This window comes from Lupinus angustifolius, chromosome LG05 (genome assembly GCF_001865875.1).
Source record: "Lupinus angustifolius cultivar Tanjil chromosome LG05, LupAngTanjil_v1.0, whole genome shotgun sequence".
NCBI classification, from domain to species: domain Eukaryota; kingdom Viridiplantae; phylum Streptophyta; class Magnoliopsida; order Fabales; family Fabaceae; genus Lupinus; species Lupinus angustifolius.
The window spans coordinates 3,862,522-3,884,994 of record NC_032013.1 but is presented as its reverse complement, the minus strand read 5'-3'; the positions used below and the strand labels follow the sequence as shown (position 1 = coordinate 3,884,994).

Here is a 22,473-nt window from a genome sequence, read left to right as displayed (position 1 = left end):
ACATGCACACATAATGTATAGTAGGGAAATGAATAAATTTTCAATTATTTATATTCAAGAAATTTTAATAGGAAGGTTCAATGATATATGTGTCACGAGAGGTATTACAAGTTACAAAATTTTGAAAAACGTTTGCCCTAGTATAAGGTAATTGTTCATTCATCAATTGATCTCCTGAGACAGCCGTATAACTCGACTTGTGTTTTCCTTGTTTGGTACTCCGAAGAACTTCATATTTCATCCCATAAAGCATAAAAATTTTACAATTCCAACTTGATGTACAGGCATGTGGAGGATTCTGGTTTTCACCAATGGTAATAGACTTTCAAGAGAATTGCATTTTCATTGCCCTAATTTTTGCTTAGATTGCCCTTTCGGGTTTTCAACCTAAAAGGCTTTGATTCATATCCTGATTTTTGCTTAGGTCGCCCTTTCTGGTTTTCAACCTAACAACTTTCTCATTCATACCCTAATGTTTGCTTAGGTCGCCCTTTCATGTTTTCAACCTAATGGGTTTATCATTCATACCCTAATTTTTGCTTACACTGACCATTTTGGTTTTCAACCTAACGAGATTTTCTTTTATTTCAATTTTCTATTTTTAGGTATAGACCCTCTTAACTACGTCTATGTTCACTGGTTTGGTTAAAATATTTTCATCCATGTCTTGTAAGACTAGAACAAGTTACAAAAGTTTGCTAAAGTTTTGTCCTAGTATAAGGTAACTGTTCATTCATCAATTGCTCTTATGAGATAGCCAAATAACAGGATCAGTTGGCTTTATTTGATTCTTCCTAAAACTTCTTGTTCCTTCCCACATTGCTAGAAGCTTCTATGATTCTCACTTGATGCAAAAACGTGTAGAGGATCTTGGTTCGCCTCTTTTATGATAGACTTGCAAGAAAAAAATGCCTTTTTATTGCTTCAAATTTTTCCTAGGTTGCCCTTTCGGGTTTTCAACCTAGTAGATTTTTATTGATACCTAATTTTTGCTTAGGTTGCCCTTTCAGGTTTTTAACCTAACGGGTTTCTTTTTCTTTTCTTTTTTCTCTTTTTCATTTTTTAGGTATAAAATCTCTTAATTGCGTATGTTTTCACAAATCTAGGTAAAACATTCCCATCCATTTCTTTCAAGATCAGAGCCCCCTTGAGAATGCGTTTTTGACAATGCAGGGACCTTCGTAATTTGGAGCCCATCTTCCACGAGCATCTTCCTGATTTGGAAGGATCTTTTTAAGCACCAAGTTCTCCACTTTGAATTTTCTAGGACAAACCTTCTTATCAAAAGCTCTTGCCACTCTACCTTGGTATAATTGACCATGGCAAATGGTCGCCAACCTCTTCTCTTCAATCATATTCAACTGCTCACACCTGACTCTTCTTGTTCTGCATCCATCAAGACTTTTGACAGGGAAATCTCTACTTCTATGAGTGAAACAACTTCTATCCCGTACACCCTTGTTGTATATCAGAATTTTATGGTGCCCAACATATCCATTTATGACTCCTATCTGCACCATTAACTAAAACATCAATGATATTGATGGGATAATCATATTCCATGATTGCTTTGTTCAAATCTCTGTAGTCTACACACATTCTCAATTTCCCTCGATTGCTTCGTTACCTCTTCTTTTAATCCTCAACTCTCTTCTCCATCACCAAGTCAATGGGGTCATTATCAAGTACCACAAAAGAATCAATTGATAAATTTTCAAGTACCCTATAACTAGACAAAGTCTCTATAAAATTGTGATACATGGGTTGATTAGTGAATGATCATGGAAGAAATAGGACACAAAATATGGATGTTCGCAAAGGTATGGAATAAGGGTAAATATATGAGAGTGAAGATGATAAGAATGGAAGAATAAAGAAGAATCATTAGATATTTATCCAAATTCACTAAGATATTGTCTCAAGTAACATAAATATAAGTCCAAAGAAAATTCAAAGCGTATAAATTACAACATAATTAAATAATTACTATGCAAATATGTCAATCATTGGATTATACTACCATTTTTAAAGGATCATTGTCTTCATCGGGAATGATGACATAATTTATTAACGATTTGTCTTCCTACAAGGCACTGATGGAGAGGTGGAGATAATGATCAATGATAGAACCCTTCTCCTCTTCCCATAATCTATGTCGACACCTAGATTCCTTCATATTGTGAATTGTTAGCCTTCATTGTTGTTCGAGCTCTAGTAGTGAAAACATGAGTTTGATCAGCATTGTTTTTCCTAGGACGCGCAATGATTCCAATTTTGAATATGTAACTCCTAAGGAGCTTGGTTTAAAAAATTATTTTGAGTTATTGAAACTATTTCCATTATCAAACGAAGAACTTTCCAAATAAGAAGTTGATCATCCCACAACCGTTTTCTAGGGTTATAACCCCTTTAGATCGTGTAGTGGTTGACAACAATCATAGAGAGAGCATGCAGACTCCACAATATGGTTGCATATGTTCTATTGGTAATTCATGATCTTATGATATATAGAATGAGACATTGTTCGATAAAGGATCTTAAAAAACATATGATAATGTTAGTCCTTTCACACTTGTGTATGCAATAGATGTATGATTTGATGCATGCATTTCACATAAGTGGTAAAATGAATGTTGTAGTGACATAAATGTCACATGAATCCTCAATTTTCTTTTCTTTTTCATTTTAATTTTGTGGGGACCCGACATGCATGAAATTGAATGATTGTTTGTATGCAAAAATTATACATGGGTGCATAAGTGCAAGTATGTAATGCATTTTTTTTCTTTTTTTACACACGACATGCTTATGGATGCTACTATGAAATAATTTTTTTAATTCATGGTAACCACATGGATGTTATGATGTTATTTTTGTTTTTTCTTTCTTTTATTTAGTGCATGATATGCATATGGATGTTTGTTTTTTTTTTTTTTTGACATGCATATAGATGTTAATGTGATTTTGTTTCTTCATGAGTGCATGATATGCATGTGGAGGGAATTATGAAATGTTTTTTTGTGAGCCTTCCATCATGACATAAGGATACCAAAGTGCAGTGATACCTTAATTCACTCAGGCTCATGTGACAGTGAGTCACTATGATTGCGGGATGCAAGTTTTCCCAGCTTTATGCCGAATAATAAATAACAATAAAAAATGTATACTCCCTTGTCCTACACAAAGGTGGTTTATCCTACAAGGTTCATTCGGGTCTAAAGGGCCAACCCTATAGTGAAGTGCTAAGGTCCATATATGTAGAATTTGGCGGTACTACACTTCCTCTAGGTCTCAGGACTGTCATCACTAGTGGAATCTGACGACTTGGATATCACAAATATGGCACGAAGATGTACGAGACACCATGGGGGTCATATCTGAAATAACCAATAACAACATGAGTGATACATCAGCGCAATATCGAAATATGCATGAAGGCCCAATGACGACAAGCCAATGTATCTCTAACAATAGGTAAATATGCCCGATAAATGGTCGAAGTAAGAATGAATGATAGGTGCAGTGTGTGTGGGAGTACAAACCTCAACAATTGTAATGCATAATAACCCAAAATATCACCCCCAAAACCTGTACATGGTAAACACACACAACTTTTATATACTATAGTTGAATATATACAGCATAAAAGCGGTTACAAACAAAAATAAAAAGGGTTAAAATTAAAATAATGAATAAAATATACACATAATTAATTATAAAAGGTTTGACTCTCAGCTATCCCCAGTAGAGTCGCCATGTTGTCGCTACCCCACTTTCATGGATGCAATGAGAAATATGAAAATAAATGCAATGGAGTCGCCATCTATGTTTTTATATGGAAAATAAATAAAAAACAATTTTGAAAATAAGATTGATTCGCTCATAGATAAAAATTGAGTTCAGGAGTCGGTTACAGATGAGAAATGTGTTAGGCACCTCATACCGCCTGTTATAAAAATGGTACCTAGATTAATCATGTGGATATTATTTCAAAATATTAATTTTGCCCTTACAGTATTACACAAAAAGAAAGACAAAAAGAATTTTATTTTTTGTGTCTGGCAGAGAAATACCTGCACCTACGTATCTCTAGGTACAAAAGAAAAATCAAAGCTACGTAGTTCTTTTAGAAAATATTTCATTAGTCGATATACTTTTATTTATTTTTTTGTTTTACAATAATAGGATAAGATAGCACGTTAGGGCACACGTCACATATTGTACTATCCCCTCAATAACTTAATTAAATTGTTTTTAATGTCAATTTGAGGTAACGCGATAGGGCTCGAGTCCTGTAGTGCACCACCTCTCCTTGATTTAATTAAATTACTTTTTGAAAATGTCAATTTGAGGTAACACGACAAGGCACAAGTCTCATAATGCACCACCTCTCATTGATTTAACTGAGTTTTTTTGAAAATGTCAATTTAATTTAATGTGACAGGGCACGAGTCCCATAATGCACTACCTCTCATTGATTTAATTAAGTTATTTTTGAAAAATGTCAATTTAAGGTAACGCGACAGGACACGAGTCTCTTAGTGCACTACCTCTCGTTGATTTAATTAAATTAGTTTTGAAAAATGTCATATTAAGGTAACGCGATAGGGCACAAGTTCCATAGTGTATTGATTTAATTAAGTTATTTTGAAAATATCCATTTAAGGTAACACGATAAAGCACGAGTCCCATAGTGCACTACCTATCGTTGATTTAATTAAATTATTTTTGAAAAATGTCAATTTAAGGTAACGAGACAAGGCACGAGTCTCAACACTACCTCTCATTGATATAAATAAGTTATTTTTAAAAAAGACAAGTTAAGGTAACGCAACAGGGCACAAGTCTCATAGTGCACTACCTCCAATTGATTTAATTAAGTTATTTTTGAAAAATGTCAATTTATGGTAACACGACAGAGCACGAGTCCTATAGTACACTACCACTCGTTGATTTAATTAAATTATTTTTCAAAAATATCAATTTAAGGTAACGCGACATGGCACAAGTCCCATAGTGCACTACCCTCATTGATTTAATTCTTATAAATATCAATTTAAGATAACGCGACAGGGCACGAGTCCCATAGTGCACTACCTTTCATTGATTTACTTAAATTATTTTAAAAAATATCAATTTAAGGTAACGCTACAGGGACGCGTCTTATAGTGCATTATCTCTCATTGATTTAATAAATATTTCATATTGTATTTTCACATATTTAACATATTATTGATTTATAAAAGAGAATAATAAAAAAATATAATAAAAAAATATAAAGCAGAAATAATAAATAAATAAAAACAAAATATAATAAAATAAAATAAAAAAAATATAAAAGTAAAACAATAACGTGAAAACATAATAAACATATAAAGGAGAAATTAAAATTGGAGATTTTGGGCTTAGGGTTTTGAAATTTGATTTGGGAACTTAGGGTTGGGATTGATTTGGGGATTTAGGGTTAAATGAATTTGGTAATTAGGTTTTAAAATTAAAATGGGGTTAGGTTAAACTACCATACTAGAACTTGAACAACAATGAATGCTAAAAATTCAAGAAATGAAGGAATCTATGTGTCGACATAGATGATGGGAAGATGAGAAAGGTTATGTCATTAATCCTTATCTCTATCTCTCCGTCAATGCCTTGGAGGAAGAGAAGTTGTTCATAAATTATGTCATCCTTCCTCACAAAGACAATGATCTTTTAAAAAATGGTAGTCTGATCCAATAATTGACATAGTTGCATGGTAATTATTTGATCATGTTGTTATTCATATGCTTTGAGTTTTCTTTGGACTTATATTTATGTTACTTAAGACAATATCTTAGTGAATTTGCATGACTATCTAATGATTCCTCCTCATTAATCCATTTTTATCATCTTCAATCTCATATATTTACTCTTCTTCCATACCTTTGCGAACATCCATATTTCATGTCCCATTTCTTTCACGACGTTTCATAAATCAACACATGTATCACAATTTTGTATAGACTTTGTCCAGTTATAGGATACTTGAACATTTACCAATTGATTCTTTTGCGGTACTTGATAATGATCTCATTGAGTTGGTGATGGAAAAGATGAATGAGGATTAAAAGAAGAGATAACGAAGCAATCGGGGGAAACCGCGAATGTGTGTAGACTATAGAGATTTGAACAAAGCAGACCTGAAAAATGATCTCATTGATATTTTAGTCGATGGTGCGGATAGAATTCATAAGTTATCCCTAATGGACGGATATAGAGGGCACCATAGACAACAATGGTGTACAGGATGGAAGTTGTTTCATCCATAGAAGTAGAGATTTCCTTGTTAAGAGTCTTGATGGAAGCAGAGTAAGAAGAGTCGATATGGGTTAAACTTAAGTATTACCAATTGCACATAATTGGCGGGAAGGTTGGAGACCATTCACTATGGTCAATTATAGCAAGATAGAATGGCGAGAGCTTTGGATAAGAAGGCTCATCCTAGAGAATTCGAAGTTGGGGACTTAGTGCTTAAAAAGATCATCCAAAATCAGGAAGATGTTCGTGGAAAATAGGCCCCAAGCTACGAAGGTCCCTACATTATCAAGAATGCATTCTCAAAGGTGGTTTTAATCCTGGGGGACATGGATGGGAACGGTTTATCCAGACTTGTAAACACAGACACAATTAAGAGATTCTATGCCTAAAAAAGAGGAAATGAAAAAAAATATAGTATGTTAGGTTGAAAACCTGAAAGGGCAACCTAAGTAAATATTAGGGTATCAATAAAAGTCTCTTAGGTTAAAAACCCGAAAGGGCGACCTAGGCAAAAGTTAAGACAATAAAAAGACACTAAGGGGAACCAAGATCCTCCACACGTTTGTGCATCAAGTGAGAATCATAGAAGTTTCGAGCAATGTGAGAAGGAGTAAGAAGTTCCCGGAAGAATCAAACAAAGGCAGTACAATGGTCTAATTATTCGGCTATCTCAAAAGAGCAATTGATGAATGAGCATTTACCTTATACTAGGGCAAAAAATTTGCAAAATTTTGTAACTTGTTCTAGTCTTACAAGACATGGATGGAAGTGTTTTACCCAAACCTGTGAACACATACGCAGTTAAGATGGTCTATGCCTAAATATAGAAACTTGTAATAAAAGAAAAGTTCGTTAGGGTGAAAACCAAAATGGTCACCCTAAGCAAAATTAGGGTATGAATGAGAAACCCATTAGGTTGAAAACTCGAAAGGGTGACCTAAGCAAAAGTTGGGGTATGAATGAAAAGCTCGTTAGATTGAGAACCAGAAATGGTAACCTAAGCAAAAATTAGGGTATGAATCAAAGCATGTTAGGTTGAAAATCCGAAAGGGAAACCTAAGGAAAAGTTAGGGCAATGAAAAAAAAATAGTCTTGAAAGTCTACTACCATAGGGGTAAGCCAGAATCCTCAACATGTATGCACATCAAGTTGGAATTGTAGAAGTTTCAGGCTTTATGAGATGAAATAAGAAGTTCTTGGGAGTACCAAACAAGGAAAATACAGCGATATAGTTATCTTGTTGTCTCAGTAGATCAATTGATGAATGAGCAATTACCTTATACTGGGGCAAAATGTGTGCAAAATTTTGTAACTTGTAAATCTCTCGTAACACATATATCCCTCAAGCTTCCTATGAAAATTCCTTAAATATCAATAGAAGAAAATTTATTCATCTCCCTACTATACACTTATGTGTGCATAATCACTTAGGTAAGTCTAAAGTTTTATAAATATGATGTTCGAACTACATCATCAAGTAACTCTTATGATAGTGTCTTATGATGATGAAATCATTCACATATGTGTAATACATTACGCATGCATCATTACAAACATGTTCATATTACTCATACAACATTTGCATTAGCATTATCATATGCATGCATTGCCGAAAGTCTTGGCCCCAAGTGTTCTTTTATTTTGACCCTGAGATCCTTGCTATCCGTGCGTTCCTCCTTGCACCCCAGACCCCCTAGTGGTCTCGTGTTGTGCCTTTGACCCTTCCGCGGTCCATTTTATTTTTGACCCAAAGTTCCTCATTATTCGTACGTTCCCGTGGTCTCTCTTTGCACCTGACCCCTCAGTGGTCTCGTGTTGTGCCTTGTGACCCCCTAGTGGTCTCATTTTATTTTCGACCTAGAGTTCCTCATTATCCGTGCGTTCTTGCGGTCTCTCTTTACACCCGACTCCCTAGTGGTCTCGTGTTTCTTGTGACCCCAAGTGGTCTCATTTTATTTTTGACCCAGAATTCCTCATTATCCATGTGTTCCCGTGGTCTCTCGTTGCACCCGACCCACAATGGTCTCATGTTGTGTCTTTGACCCTCTAGTGGTGTCATTTATCGTGGTATGAAGCATCATCTCTGAAACTTTTCTTCTATGTGTATTTCCCGTCAAAATTTGGTATTTTTTGTCATTACTTCCTCCCCACCACGATAACTTAGGCGACTTTCGTTACTCTAGTTATCTAGTAAGAAGCAAGTAAAGAAGGACAACTGTAAACATTCAATTTTGACTGGAAGGTAATTTAATTGATAAGTAAATATTTTTTGAAGTGAAGGTAGGTGGGAAAAATAATTTGAAAAGGAATTGGGCCCCTTTGGCCCAACCAGATTAGGGTTGGAAACCCTAATCCTAATCTTCTTTATAATCCTAACTTAGCAACTAATGTAAGGGAGAGTTTTTCAAAAAAGGACGTAGAAAACCTATCTAGAAATAAGAGGTAATCCAAGTTTGAAGGGGAGGAAAACATTAAACAAGCAAATTTTACTAAGATCATGTTCTTCTTTATTCCTCCAACCCACCAAGTATTCTAATAGGTTCACTTTTTATTCTCTATTTTGTTATTGTTCATTTGTTTATTGGTGTCTATATGTGTGTTCTACAATGATTACATTACCTTTAAAACAAATAAGGTTCTATGCATAAACCTTTGCTGCCATGGTGTTCGGTCACCATCCAAACCGCCACTCTGGCGTCTCCTCTGACATTGTCCTCGTCTTTGGCACCGACAGCATGAACGGGGATGATGAACAGTGTTCCTCCCCATTGTTCTAACTTGTTTTCCTTTTTTTTATTTGTTTAATTTTGTTTAGTTTTCATTTGTTATTAGTTGTTTTATTACAAAATTTGTTTGGTGAAAAATCAGTGTTATCCTTATCCCTTTTTAACATCAATGTTCTCGACCCGATGATATGAATGTATGTTATGCATTGTTTAAGTGATAGGTGTATGTATGTTATGCATCTTTTAAGTGATATGTGTATTTTATTCTTATCTGGTTTATTATCATCATGTTTATTGTTTGGCCTTATCATGAGTATATCACTATTTTTTTTAGATTTTTAAATATTTTCTTTCATTGTTCTTGTTACTGTTCTTTCTCTATTATTTTCTTTTATTTATTTAAATTGTTTCACAATAAAGATAAAGTATTATAAAGAACAAAATAAAAAAATTCAATAAAGAAGTAATGTAAAGTATGCTATTGGCTGAATGCTATGATGCATTACTTTATGTTGTCTAAAATGAGGTGAGCTAACCCCATTATAGCCTTTGTGCCTTCTCGTGTTACCTTATTTTGTTAAAATAATTTGAAATAATTTCTAATAATTTTTAAATGTCTTCTCGTGTTACTTTATGTTGTCTAAAATGAGGTAAGGTAACCCCACTATAGGTCTTATGCCTTGTCGTGTTACCTTATCTTGTTAAATAAAATTTCAAATATTTTTAAAAGTGACGTAAATTAGTTCCACTATAGGTTGAGTATCTTGTCGCATTACTTTATGTCGTCTAAAGCAAGGTGAGGTGGCCCCACTATAGGCCTTGTGACTTGTCATGCTACTTTTGTCTTGTTAAATTTTTAAATAATTTTAAAAGTGATGCAAAGTAGTCACGCGACTAATATGTCCCAAAAAAGGATCATCTTCATCAATATCTTCATATTCTTGGTCATCAATATTACTAATGATTATTTTATTAGTTAAAAGAATAATAGACCATTTCATATCAGCTGGTTCAGTAACATAGAATACTTGTTGACCTTGTGATGCTAGAATAAATGACTCATCTTTATATTCTGGCCTATTAAGATCCACTTGCATGAACCCTAACTCATCAACTCGAAAGTCATTGTTGTTATCAACCCACATACAATAAAAAACGGTATCCTAAACATTGTGTAATCCAATTCCCATATGCGTTCAATCACTCCAAAGTATGACATGTTCGCATATATTGGGTTTCCATCTTTTGCACTTGACATGTGTAAAGTTCGAGCAACAAGAGTCACGCCACTATTTTGCATTTTACTTTTATCATCTTATTTTTTTCGTATAAAATGTGAACTCATTAATCAGGTAACCAGTGTAGGATAAGACATGAAGACTTGGACCATTGGCTAACCATTTGAGTCTTTCAGAAACCGAATGTGCATTTACATTCAACTCCTCATCAATGTAATTTTTTAGCCACTTTATGAAACAACGATCTTTGGAAATCCAATTTTTATTCTTACTTGGGTAACACTTCCTTAGCATCTCCTTGTGTGTTTCAACATATGGCTCAACCTCGTCGGTATTATGTAAAATATATAAGTGCACTTGCTCCAATTCGGTTCTTGTTATAGTCAATATTTCATTCCCAGTAATACCTTCACCAAATGTTTTTTTGCATATCGAGGCTTTGGAATGCCCATGAAATCACCATCGGTAAGGTATCCGGTACAAAAATCAAGAGCTTCTTCAACAACATATCACTCGACAATTCAACCCTCTGGTCTTGATCGGTTCTTCACATACCCTTTTAATGTCTTCATGTAACGCTCAAAGGGGTACATTCATCTCATATAGGAAGGGTCACATAGTTGTGTCTCTCGAACAAGATGAATGCTTCGATGAACCATTATGTCAAAAAAGAAGGTGGGAAATACATTTCAAGCTCACACAAAGTCAAAATAATTTGTCTTTGTAATGCAGGTAATTTCTCAGGGTCAATCACTTTGCTACAAATTGCCTTGAAGAAGAAGCATAACCTAGTTATGGTTCCTCAAACTTTTTTAGGTAGAATTGACCGAATTCCAATAGGCAAGAAATGCTCCATAAGTACATGACAATCATGAGACTAAAGACCTTTTAAATTGAGGTCTTTCATTGATACGAGGTTCTGAATGTTGGAAGAGTACCCTTCTGGAACTTTAACACCATCAATAAATTTACAAAATTCCATTTTCTCCTTCTTCGACAAAATATAAGTTGTTGGAGGTAGAAATGTACGTTTTCCCTTCATTATGGGCCCCAATTCCTTTCTTATTCCCATACTAACCAAGTCCAACCTTGCATTCAAGCATCTTTGGTCTTACTAGGGACATTGAGTAAGGTACCAAGGAGACTTTCAAACACATTTTTTTCAATATGCATAACATCAAGGAAATGTCACACATATAATGAACTCCAATATGACAATTCAAAGAAGATTGACTTTTTCTTCCACCCACTTGTAACAATTTCTTTTGCAAAAGGTTTACCAAATTTAGTATTCAAATCCTTTAGCTTTTGAAATAATTGGTCACCTATCAACGGCAAAAGAACACGCCCTTCTTCATTGTTTCCATCAAATGCTTTTCTCCATCGTCGATAGTGATGATCTGAGGCAAAAATATATGATGGCCAAGGAAGACATTTTTCTTATAGTGTTCCAACTTCATTGAATGAGTATTGTCTTCACATACATAACATGCAAAATGTCCTTTTGTACTATACCTAGATAGATTACCATATGCAGGGAAATCATTGATTGTGCCGAACAACAAAGCCCTAAAGTTGAAGCTTTCTTCCATATATGCATCATATACATTTATGCATGTCTCCCACATTTGCTTCAAGTCTTCAATTAATGGAGCCAAATATATGTCTATGTCATTTCCCGATTGTTCAGGTCCATAAATTAACATAGATAACATCACATATTTGTGCTTCATGCATAGAGAAGGAGGTAGGTTGTATATCACCAACACTGTGGGAGCAACTTTGAACACTATGTGGGTTAATTCCATCCGTTGACAATGCAAGGCATAGATTTCTTGATTCTTGACGAAAACTAGGATAGTCGTGATCAATGTTTCTCCATTGAGGAGAATCTGCATGATGTCGAAGCTTGCCATCTTTAATCCTTTCTTCATCATGCCATGTCAACTTCTTTGCATCTTTGGCATTGTTAAACATACGCTTGAATCTTGCTTTGATGGGAAAATAACTTACAACCTTTTCGGGAACTGAGTCTTCCTTCTTATATCGTGATGCATTACATTTAGGACAAAACTTTAATGAAAAATACTCATTAAAAATAAGATGCAATCACTTTCACAAGCATGTATCCTAGTGTAGTCCATGCATATGGAGCGTAACATTTGTTTGCATCATAGGTTTGAGAAGGGAGCACATTATCATCCGGCAACATATCCTTCAGAAGTGCAAGCAAGTCGGTGAAACTCTTATCAGTTCATCCATTAACAGATTTCAATTTATACAACCTTGACACTGCTGCCAATCTTGTGAATTTAGTACAATCATCATATAATGGTTTCTCAACATCACTTATCAACCGCTGAAACATCTCAGGACAATCCTGAAGATCCTCTTTGACAACGTTTGTCATTTCCTCGAAACGATCGTCTTCATATGCATTTGTGTAGTTGTCTTTCATATGCATCTCATCATCATAATCCATAATGTATCTTGTCTCACCATGTCTTGTCCAACATGTGTAACTTTGATCAATACCATAACACACTAAATGACCTTTTAACTCATTTGGAGTAATTCGGTTTGAATAACAACATCTTAAGCAATGACATACAATTCTATTAGGATTTTCAGTATTCTCAATTGCAAACCTAACAAATGATTTCACTCCTTCTTCATATTTCTTCGTCAATCAATTGACACCCATCCATTTTCTATTAACAAAGAAATATAATGAACGTAAATCCCTAAAGATTGGAGTTAAGCTCGCCAAACAGAGCAAATGAGTTATTATGATCGGAACCCTAACTTATAATGTAAGCTAAATGAGTCGGAAACCCCAACTCAATACAAGTTAAATGAGTGAAATCGCTTTCACTTATTTATAAAAAAAAATATTTATAACTCAATACAAGCTAAATATAATGTAACTAAAAAGGCAAATAACTATAAGAAAAACTCACTTTCAATTCGGTGTTGAATGTGTGAATGATGATTTTGAGGTTAAACGAGTGAAGGATTTTCGAAATCGGTGTTGAATGAGTGAATGATTTTGAGGTTGAATGATTTTCAAGGTCGATTTTTGAGAGTAAAAGTGTTTCGCTGCTGAGTAAATGAGTGTTGGGATTGCTGATGAATATGTGAGAATACGGGAACATTTTAATTTTTTAGGGTCTGATAGTATCTTCAATAGTGCATAATTACGATGTCGTTGTCAATGATACCTAATCAACAGCACAACCTAAAGGCAAAGCTATGGAAAAACTCCTCATTCAATTATGAAGGTAAGTGTACCAGAGCGCTATCCTAAGGAAACATTGTGGAAGATATAATATTTTTTTCCTAATTCATTTTTTTAATGAAATTCAAATTAGTAATTACATTTTGATATTCGATTAATGACAATTAATTAAATATATAGAACAATTAATAATGGCAATAAATAATATTCAAACAATTAATCAATTAAGCACTGTGTTAAGCAATTAAGTGCAGAGGAAATAGTTTTGATCATATCGACAATGTTTCTTACCGTATGCGTTGTTGTATAGCTAAAAGAGAATGAATGAGAGATAAGTATTCAATAATATTTTTTTGTTCATGCGCTGTTGAATTCAACGAAAGCAACAACGCTTTTTTGAGAATGCGTTGTTGAATTCAACGTAATCAACAACGCATTGTTAAAAAAGCATTGTTGTATGGGTATAACAACAGTGCAAAAATACAAAAGCACTATCGAAAACCATTAATCATAATTCTACAAAGTTACGCACACAATAGAAAATATCATGATGCATACAGAAACAGAACATAACAACAAAGTGAATGCATACAGAAACACTAAATGACAACTATATCAACACAACTAAATTTCAACTGAATTTATATATTGAACATAATTACATTGTTTACATAAACATATATTACATAGACCAAATCATATACATTACATTGAACATTAATTGAATTCCCTAAGCTACACTCTGTGCAAAATTAAACTAAGTACAAACTTTGACCATTGTTCTCTAATCTGGTTGACTTGGTCATCTGTATATAATTTGCCAACAAACTTCATTTCATTAGTTGGTCACTGCTGAATGATCTCCTTCATGAATTTCAGCACGTAATAGCTGCAATCTACCTCGTTTTTTTTGGCAAGGGGTCTACAATTAAAATGAAGTAAACATATAAGCATAACATTAGTTTGCTATTTCACATATAATTGTTTGAGATGATTTGTGCCAATACCTGTATACGAGTCCACTTGATTTTGTTAGGATTTGGTAACTTGTTTCTACCATGATTATTCAATTTCTAAAATTTCACCACACTAAACAATAGAAAATTTACTTAATTAATAAACAACTAAGAAAGTGAAAGTGTAACTAAAAGTTTAAATGAGTACTTACTTAGAAAACATCTCTTTCATAGTGGCATAGTTGTTCTTATCACCATGTGTCATTGAGTCAAAGTAATATATTTCTTCATTGACCCGATTGATGGCAACCAAAACCCAATGTTGTCAAAAAAAATATATGTACATGGTTAGGAAATATTAAGCACAACAAACATATTAAAGAAAGAAATATAAAAGACAATTACAAAATGCTCATCAGGTATTAAAAGGTGCAAGAAATAAATCTGCATCTTCTTTGTGATGGATGAAATTATCTGTAATTCGTTCTGTTTTACCCCAATCTCATTTTTTTCCGTGCGATATCAAAGCGGTAAGGTGTGGAGATATGAACATCACCTTTTTTCTTATTTAAATCCCCATAATGAAGATAGGAAACAGTTCTGGCATATATGCAACTTGCTTTAAGTATTTTTGGCTGTAAAAGGCAACAAATTTCCATCACAATTTACAACCACAATTAAATATTTGGAACCAGGTTATGAGTGTCTCAGGAGGAGGGAGAGTGTGAGAAGGACGTTTCATTCTGATGGTATCTTGTGTCGGTCTAGGTAAAGGTGATGAATTATCATGGTGAAAGCAATAGTTCCTACTAAAACCATAGCCCAAAAAGAACTACCACTTTTCCATTGTTTGTGATCTGGGCCACTACAATAAGTAAGTTGTGGGCTTATCGGGTCATGGGACAAACAAGTGAAGGCTAGTGAAGAAGAGATGTGAATATTCTAGGAACATAAATATATTCTCAAATCTTATCTCATACATTATCATTTGTCAATGAAAAGTTACAGTGAATTAGAATTTAATTTAATTTATGTTTTACTTCATTGTCATTGATCTATGATAACATATAATATAAAATTTGAGATAGTAGATCTCTATTCATATTCTAAGTGGATCTAAGTCGAATATGATTCTCAACATATCATTCCATGATTTCTAATTTTAAGACCCCAACCACTTTTTTGTTGTTGAAAAGTCTCCTATATTTTGGTTAAAGCCCAATTGCCTAACTATCGAGGGATAGGTTTAGAGTGTGTTGGTCCAATTCCTATTTCAACTTTTGGGTTTGGATCTTCTCTTTAAGAAAATTTTGGTAAAAGAGCTAATCTTACAACATTGTGAAAGTCACACATTGAACAAATTACTCCATAGATAGTATGTGACTTAAAAAAATCAATTCCTTTCCTTTTTGGAATTCTAAGGGGTAAAATGTATATTTACATACTTAATAACTTTTGGTTTTTGCCAAATTTCTTATTTAATTTTGAGTTAGTCTAATATGTAGGTAAAGTATTATAAAATTGCATTATCAATGTAAAATAAAAGATTTCACTGTTCATTTGTATTACTTTTATTTAAAATTCAATAATGAAAAAATATGAATAATGAATGATGTAGTAATAGTACTAAAAATTCTTCAACTATTAGTGTATACATTTTTTCCTCGTAAAATAAAAGAATGCAAGAGTTACAAGTTTGCATTACAAGGTATGTTTGGGTCATACTTTTGTTCATATCAACTATCATTGAGTGACTTAATAATAATATGTGGTTGATTTGATTTTTCATTTATAAAAAGGGAAATTTGACCACCTTTTAAGTTTAATTTACTTACACTTCAAACCCATTTTATTTTAGCTAAAAGTTGGTCATTTAATTTATACTACTATTCTTTAATAAAGTGTGAGCATAATTTAAAACTGTGATTAAACTAAGTTGTAAATTACCAACAAATTGTCGGTATAGTGGTGTAATCCTATTAGATCCATATGATACCAAAAAATCAAATAATTGATTCACGAGAGCAACATTTGTTAGGAGATACGGTCACGCACCCAAAAATAATTAGTTTGTTATCCAAAAAGATTAAGGAATACCATGATAATATAATAAAAAAAGTAAGTTTTAAGTTTAAATTTATGCTGACATACTTATACTTCAATTTATATTATTGATTAATTTCATCTTTGAGTTAATTAGCATAGTTTAATATTTATGTAAAATAATGTAAAAGTTTTTATACTATTAATATATCATGATTCATGTGTTAATTAATATCAACCCTTAAATAAAAATAAACATTGTTGAATGATATATTCATTATATAAAAAAATTCTGCACTATCACATTAAACTGTAATTAAAATTGTATGCAATCTAATGAGAAATCCATTATCTATTTGAAGAATGAAATATATATTTAATTCTAATTCCAGTTCTATTCAATCGGAACTTCCATCATAAAAATTGACGAACTGATTTTTTCACAATTTATTGTTTATCATATTTTACTCTTAAATCCAATCTATGTTATTCTCAAAAATAAAAGTAGGTGACTATGAAAAAGAGTGCAAAGTGTGAACAAAAAGTATGGCAATATATTACTCAAACATAAATTGCATAACTCTATTTATGTAAGTAAATAGGGAGAACTGTAGCAGAGTTAGACAAGAATTACTAATATTTTATATTATTTGGCGTAATTCTAAATGGATATAAATACTGAGACATGAATCTCTTGGGACAGAGAATCTTTGTTACAATAAGAAATGCTCTTTTTAATACTTGTAGTCTTTGACATGAAGGGACTCTGTGGCACCCTCAAGGTTAGCATCACCTTTGTAAGTACCCAAAGTTGCTTGTGAGTTTGCCTTACACCTAGTGAGCAATGTAGCCTGAGCCTTAGGAATATTCTCATCTTTCCCTCCCCATGCCTTAAGAGTACTCTGTTGAAGTGCTCTTCCATAAGAGAATGTAAGAGACCAAGGCTTCTTTCCCTTGAGCTTGTTCATGGCATTGAGATTCACTGTTGCCTCCTCCTCACTCTGTCCACCAGACAAGAAAACTATAGCCGGAACAGCGGCCGGAACGGTTCTCAACAACGCTCTCACGGTGTGCTCGGCTATCACCTCAGGAGCAACCTTTGCTGACTCTGATCCAGGTGTTACCATGTTTGGTTTCAACAAAGTGCCCTCTAGCAAAACATGATGATCGCTTAGAGCCTTATAGCAAGCAGCAAGGACAATTTCAGTTACATAAGCACACTTGGCAATGTCATGAGATCCATCAACTAGAATCTCTGGCTCCACAATAGGAACTAGGCCATTTTCTTGGCATATGGCTGCATAACGCGCCAAACCGTACGCGTTTTCGTGGATTGATAACTGTGATGGTTCAGTTTGACCAATCTTTAGCACCGCACGCCATTTAGCGAATCGTGCACCAGATTCATAGTACTTCTTGCAGCGCTGGCCGAGGTCATCTAAGCCTTGAGTTGTAGTTTCTCCATTTGTTCCAGGAAGCTCAATAGTACCCTTATCAACCTTAATACCCGGAAGAACTCCAGCTTCCTTCAGTACATCCACAAATGGCTTTCCTATAAAAAAAATTAAAGAAAGATTTTCAGGGTCACCAGTCTATTGTACACAAAAACTTCTGTTAATTGTAAAACATAATTGAATATCAACACCATATCATTGCACTTTCATACACATGTTTATTACAATTTTTCTTTCTTCATCTCATTTTAATGTTTCATATCTACAATATCTACCTCTATGTGTTCAAAAATCATTATGTTATGTATGGTTACTCATAAGTTGGGAAGCAAAGCATGACCAAATCATTGGGCATTGCAGCCAAAGACGTATTAGCCACTAAGATCATGGACATAAATGTCCAATGGGATTCACTGCCAAGGCGAGTTAGCCACCATAGTTGTGGATCAACATTAGGAATGGAAACAGTCCAGACCTATAACAGGCTAGGTCCGGCCAGACTTTTTTCATAAACAGGTCAGGCTTTTTGAAAAGCCTATTTAATTTAACATGTCAGGCTTTAGGCCATCCAAATGGCCTATTAAGCTTAACAGACCGACCTATTTAGTTATATTATGTAATAATGTTCATATTTTATAATTTTAATATATAAGTAATGTTATTAAATATGTAATTTTAATATAAAAATGTATACAAAAATATAATTTAATTGTTAGGATTATAAAAATCTATTTAAAAGTATGCATATTAGTTATTTAAATATAGACATGATCACCTATTTCAATATAATATAGTATAACAAGCATTTAATCAGGCTAAGAAGTCAGACTAGGCTTTTAAACAGGCTAGACCTAGGCTTTGGAAAAAATTTAAACAGGCTAACAGGCCAGACCCAGACTCCTATATGCTATATAGGCTCGACCTGTTTAAGGCAAAGCCTGGCCTGGTCTAGCCTGTTTCCATTCTTAATCAACATGCCCAAGGCATATGTATTATGTATTAGGTTCCATGGTTATGGGCTACAGGGTTTATATATTGGGTTCGGTAGTACATTATATGTACATATGCATACCCTAACTGTGTTAACTTGTAATCCTAATCTCTAATAATATATTGATAGATGTGAAATACTCTTGAGGTATAGACATATTTAGTCGAACTTCATTAACAAATTCTCTTATATTCTTAACTATCATTTATTCCTTGTTTATTCAATTGATTTTTCAAATGATGCATGTTGATTGGAGTGTTGCACAACAACTAATATTAGAGTTGTTCATATATAATGACTCAAGGATTGTTAAGAACATGTTAGCTCAATAAGGACCGTCGAAGGCATTGAATAAACAAGATGATAGAGATAAATTGTATCGAGATGAGTTGATGTAGTGTGCTATAGATCTAACGTTTTCGACAAAGGTATGGTAAAAACTGGATATGTGGCAATGTGGAACATTTGGCTCTGGATTGAGTGCTAGAAATGTCTCTCTAGCCACATGAGAGGATGATCTTCTCTAAGAGAAGAAGTAGTTTGTCCTTGTGACATTTTTGTGGTGTCATAGAATCGGATACATTATTGCTAGCGGGTCCACAATAGCACACAAGATTGACAAGGATGTAGAGTGTAACACATAAATTAGTATAAATGCATGGTGTGTAACATGAGCACTGACTAACACAAGTGGACGGTGTGGAATGGTCATTGACATGGATCGTTGCTATAGACAATGATTATCGATATAGAAAATGATTATGAGTTTATACAATGAAGCATAGTACATAGGAGAAGACAAGGTTTCTAAGGAGGCTCTATGGTTAAACTGTTCTAAGTATTGAAAAGAGCGATTGTTGGTTGAACTTAGTGTACAGTTCCTTTAAGTCGAAAGTCTTCCTAAGATTGCAGGCTAGAAGATGTTTTCCATTGAGTAAGGTTATTAAGTTCAATTACACTTGAAGTTACAATGCTATCTACTTGACAAGACAGAGAAGAGTTTGATATTTGTCAAGGTGAAGGTTGTCATGTATTGTGATTCATAAGTTCATAAACGAAGCATGGCCAAACCGCAGGAGATTGATACATACGAATACATATCAAACCATATATTGGTCTAGTAAGCCACCACTACCATGGATCGATATTGTGGTAGAGCTTGTAAACCTAGTCTGTAATAATTTATTAGTAGTCACCCGACATTTCTGATAATGTAGACACAATTCGTCTAACGTGGCAAAATAATTCTCTTTTGTTCTTCTCTATATTTTATTGTTAATTTTATATTTTATTTCCAAACACTGCCATTAAACCCCTTTATAAGACATTATCATTCTCAAACAAAAAGTGACAAGGACATAACATAAAAAATGAGGATGAATACCTGAAGCAGTCTTCTGGTATAGAGTTTCCTCAAACAAGATGACACCACTGAGACACTCTAGAGCACCAGGAGCAGTGAATAGGAGCTCACGAAGAATACGCCTATTGGCCTCAACATTGTCGACACCTATGCTTGCGAAACGCTTGCCAATGGTACCTGTTGATTCATCAGCAGCAAGAATACCTTTTCCTGGGCTCCCGATGTATGTGGCATTGGCAATAAGTTCATCTGTAAATTCATGACAGACATGAACCAGAATAATCTCATTTCAACTTTAACTTTAACTTGAACTGAAGAAGAAGTAAAAGTAGAAGGGAAGACAAAATAAACAATAAGTAATACTCATTTTCCTAAACAAGATATGTTGTCTCAAATCATGTCTCATATCAATGACAATGAAGTAAAAATAGAAAAAAATATGAATGTTTAATTTTTTTAATTATATGATATATTTTCATTGGTGTGAGACAAAATTCATGACAGCATATCCTTGTTTCATTTTCCTTTACAAGCAGAAAGAAATTGACCATCTGTTTCAACAATGAAGCTATTTTGTTCAATTTTAATCTAATATAAACGTGTTCAGTTGAAATATTAGCAACTTTGCCAGATCACTCAACAAGCTAATTTTCTACATGTTTTGAATATGTTTATTCTATGTGATAACTCAACAAGCCAGATCTGAGTCACAAATCACACCAAAATATGGCTTAAAATTCATAATATTGACTATCATCTTCTTTTTGGGCATAGAAAGTTTATCCTCTTCATTAATATTTAGATAGATAATTGATAATTTTCCTGTATACAAAATTCAGAAACCTATGGTAAATGAAACCAAGATTTTAAATATGGGTCTACAATCATTACAAATGCCAATATGTCAAAGATTTTGGGTCATAAAAAATGAATTGTAACTATAATGGTGACCACAACAACTACATTTATCCAAAACGTCTAGTTGTTATTTAAAACCTTAGATTAGCTGAAAAATGAATGTAAAGTTTCAAACATAGAAAATTCATCTTGAACATTCACAAGTAGTTCTCCAATCCAAAGAACAATTATAGACAAAATAAAAAAATTTCATTCATAAATTCTTAAACTAAGACCACCAAATTATGAACCAGAGTAAAACAGAATGAACAGATAACAAAACCAACCATTTAGAGTTTAGCTTCTAGAATAAGTAGAATTGAACTTTTACATAAAAACTATACACCAGATGGAACTAATAATAGTGACACATAATTGATTCAAAATACACCAAGAACGGAAAAAAGTTGCTAGTTATAAAATAAAATAAAAAGAGATGGAAACAAAAGAAAACATGCATTTAAAAAAACAAAAGAAAGAAAGCTTAACGTGAATTAATATCTATTCACCTTTGTATTGGCTGTGGAAGGAAGACATGGTGACTTATGATATCACAAAAAGGCTTTGTAAAACAGAGAAAACGAGTGCCAAACTATAAATGTATATTTAACTTGTTTGTGACATGATTCTTCAAGATTTATATAGAAAAGAAAACTTAAAAACCAATGAGCAAAAATAGATTAAAGAAAAAAGAAACAGCCACTAGAAAATAGAGAATGGTGTGGAGGGACTTTCGTTTTGAGGTTAGAACAAAGAAGCTGAATATAGTAAAGTCCGAAAAGGAAGTTGGAAATTGACATCTGCCTATAATTCACACCCTAAACATGGTTAGATTTTCATTCCTTTTTGGAACCTTTCTCCCATTTTTAATTTGCTTTTTTCTTTTCCAAAATAAAGGAATACAATTTGAATGGGTCCTTTTATTCTCAAAACTAAATTATTCCTCTTAAATTAAAAAATGAGATATGTAAGCTCTAACCATAGTTACATGCATACCTCTATATTTTAAAAGCCTTAAAGACCGATGGTAATGCATGTATATGAGTTTAGTTACATGGTTAATTCCTAACATGCACAAACTTATTTTGAAGAAGTTTTGTCAATACACAAGGATTAACAAGATCCTCTCCATTAATAGAGAGACAAGTGATTGTTTTTATGTATATTTTTAATAGTAAAAATGTGATTTTATAATAAACAAATGGATAAAAGTGTTATTACATATTACTTTTTGTTTATTATTATGTGGTATTTGTCTCTCCATTAATGGATA

General features: G+C 33.3%; 1 protein-coding gene across 1 annotated transcript; it reads right to left on the bottom strand.

Annotated features, from left to right (window-relative positions):
* On the bottom strand, positions 17,140-21,840 carry LOC109347526 (fructose-bisphosphate aldolase 6, cytosolic-like). The gene is made up of 3 exons (XM_019587430.1): positions 21,710-21,840; positions 20,325-20,552; positions 17,140-18,047 (listed from the first exon to the last, which is right to left on the bottom strand). Exons 1-3 carry the CDS (start codon positions 21,735-21,737, stop codon positions 17,230-17,232), a joined length of 1,074 nt encoding a protein of 357 aa, XP_019442975.1. The 5' UTR covers positions 21,738-21,840; the 3' UTR covers positions 17,140-17,229.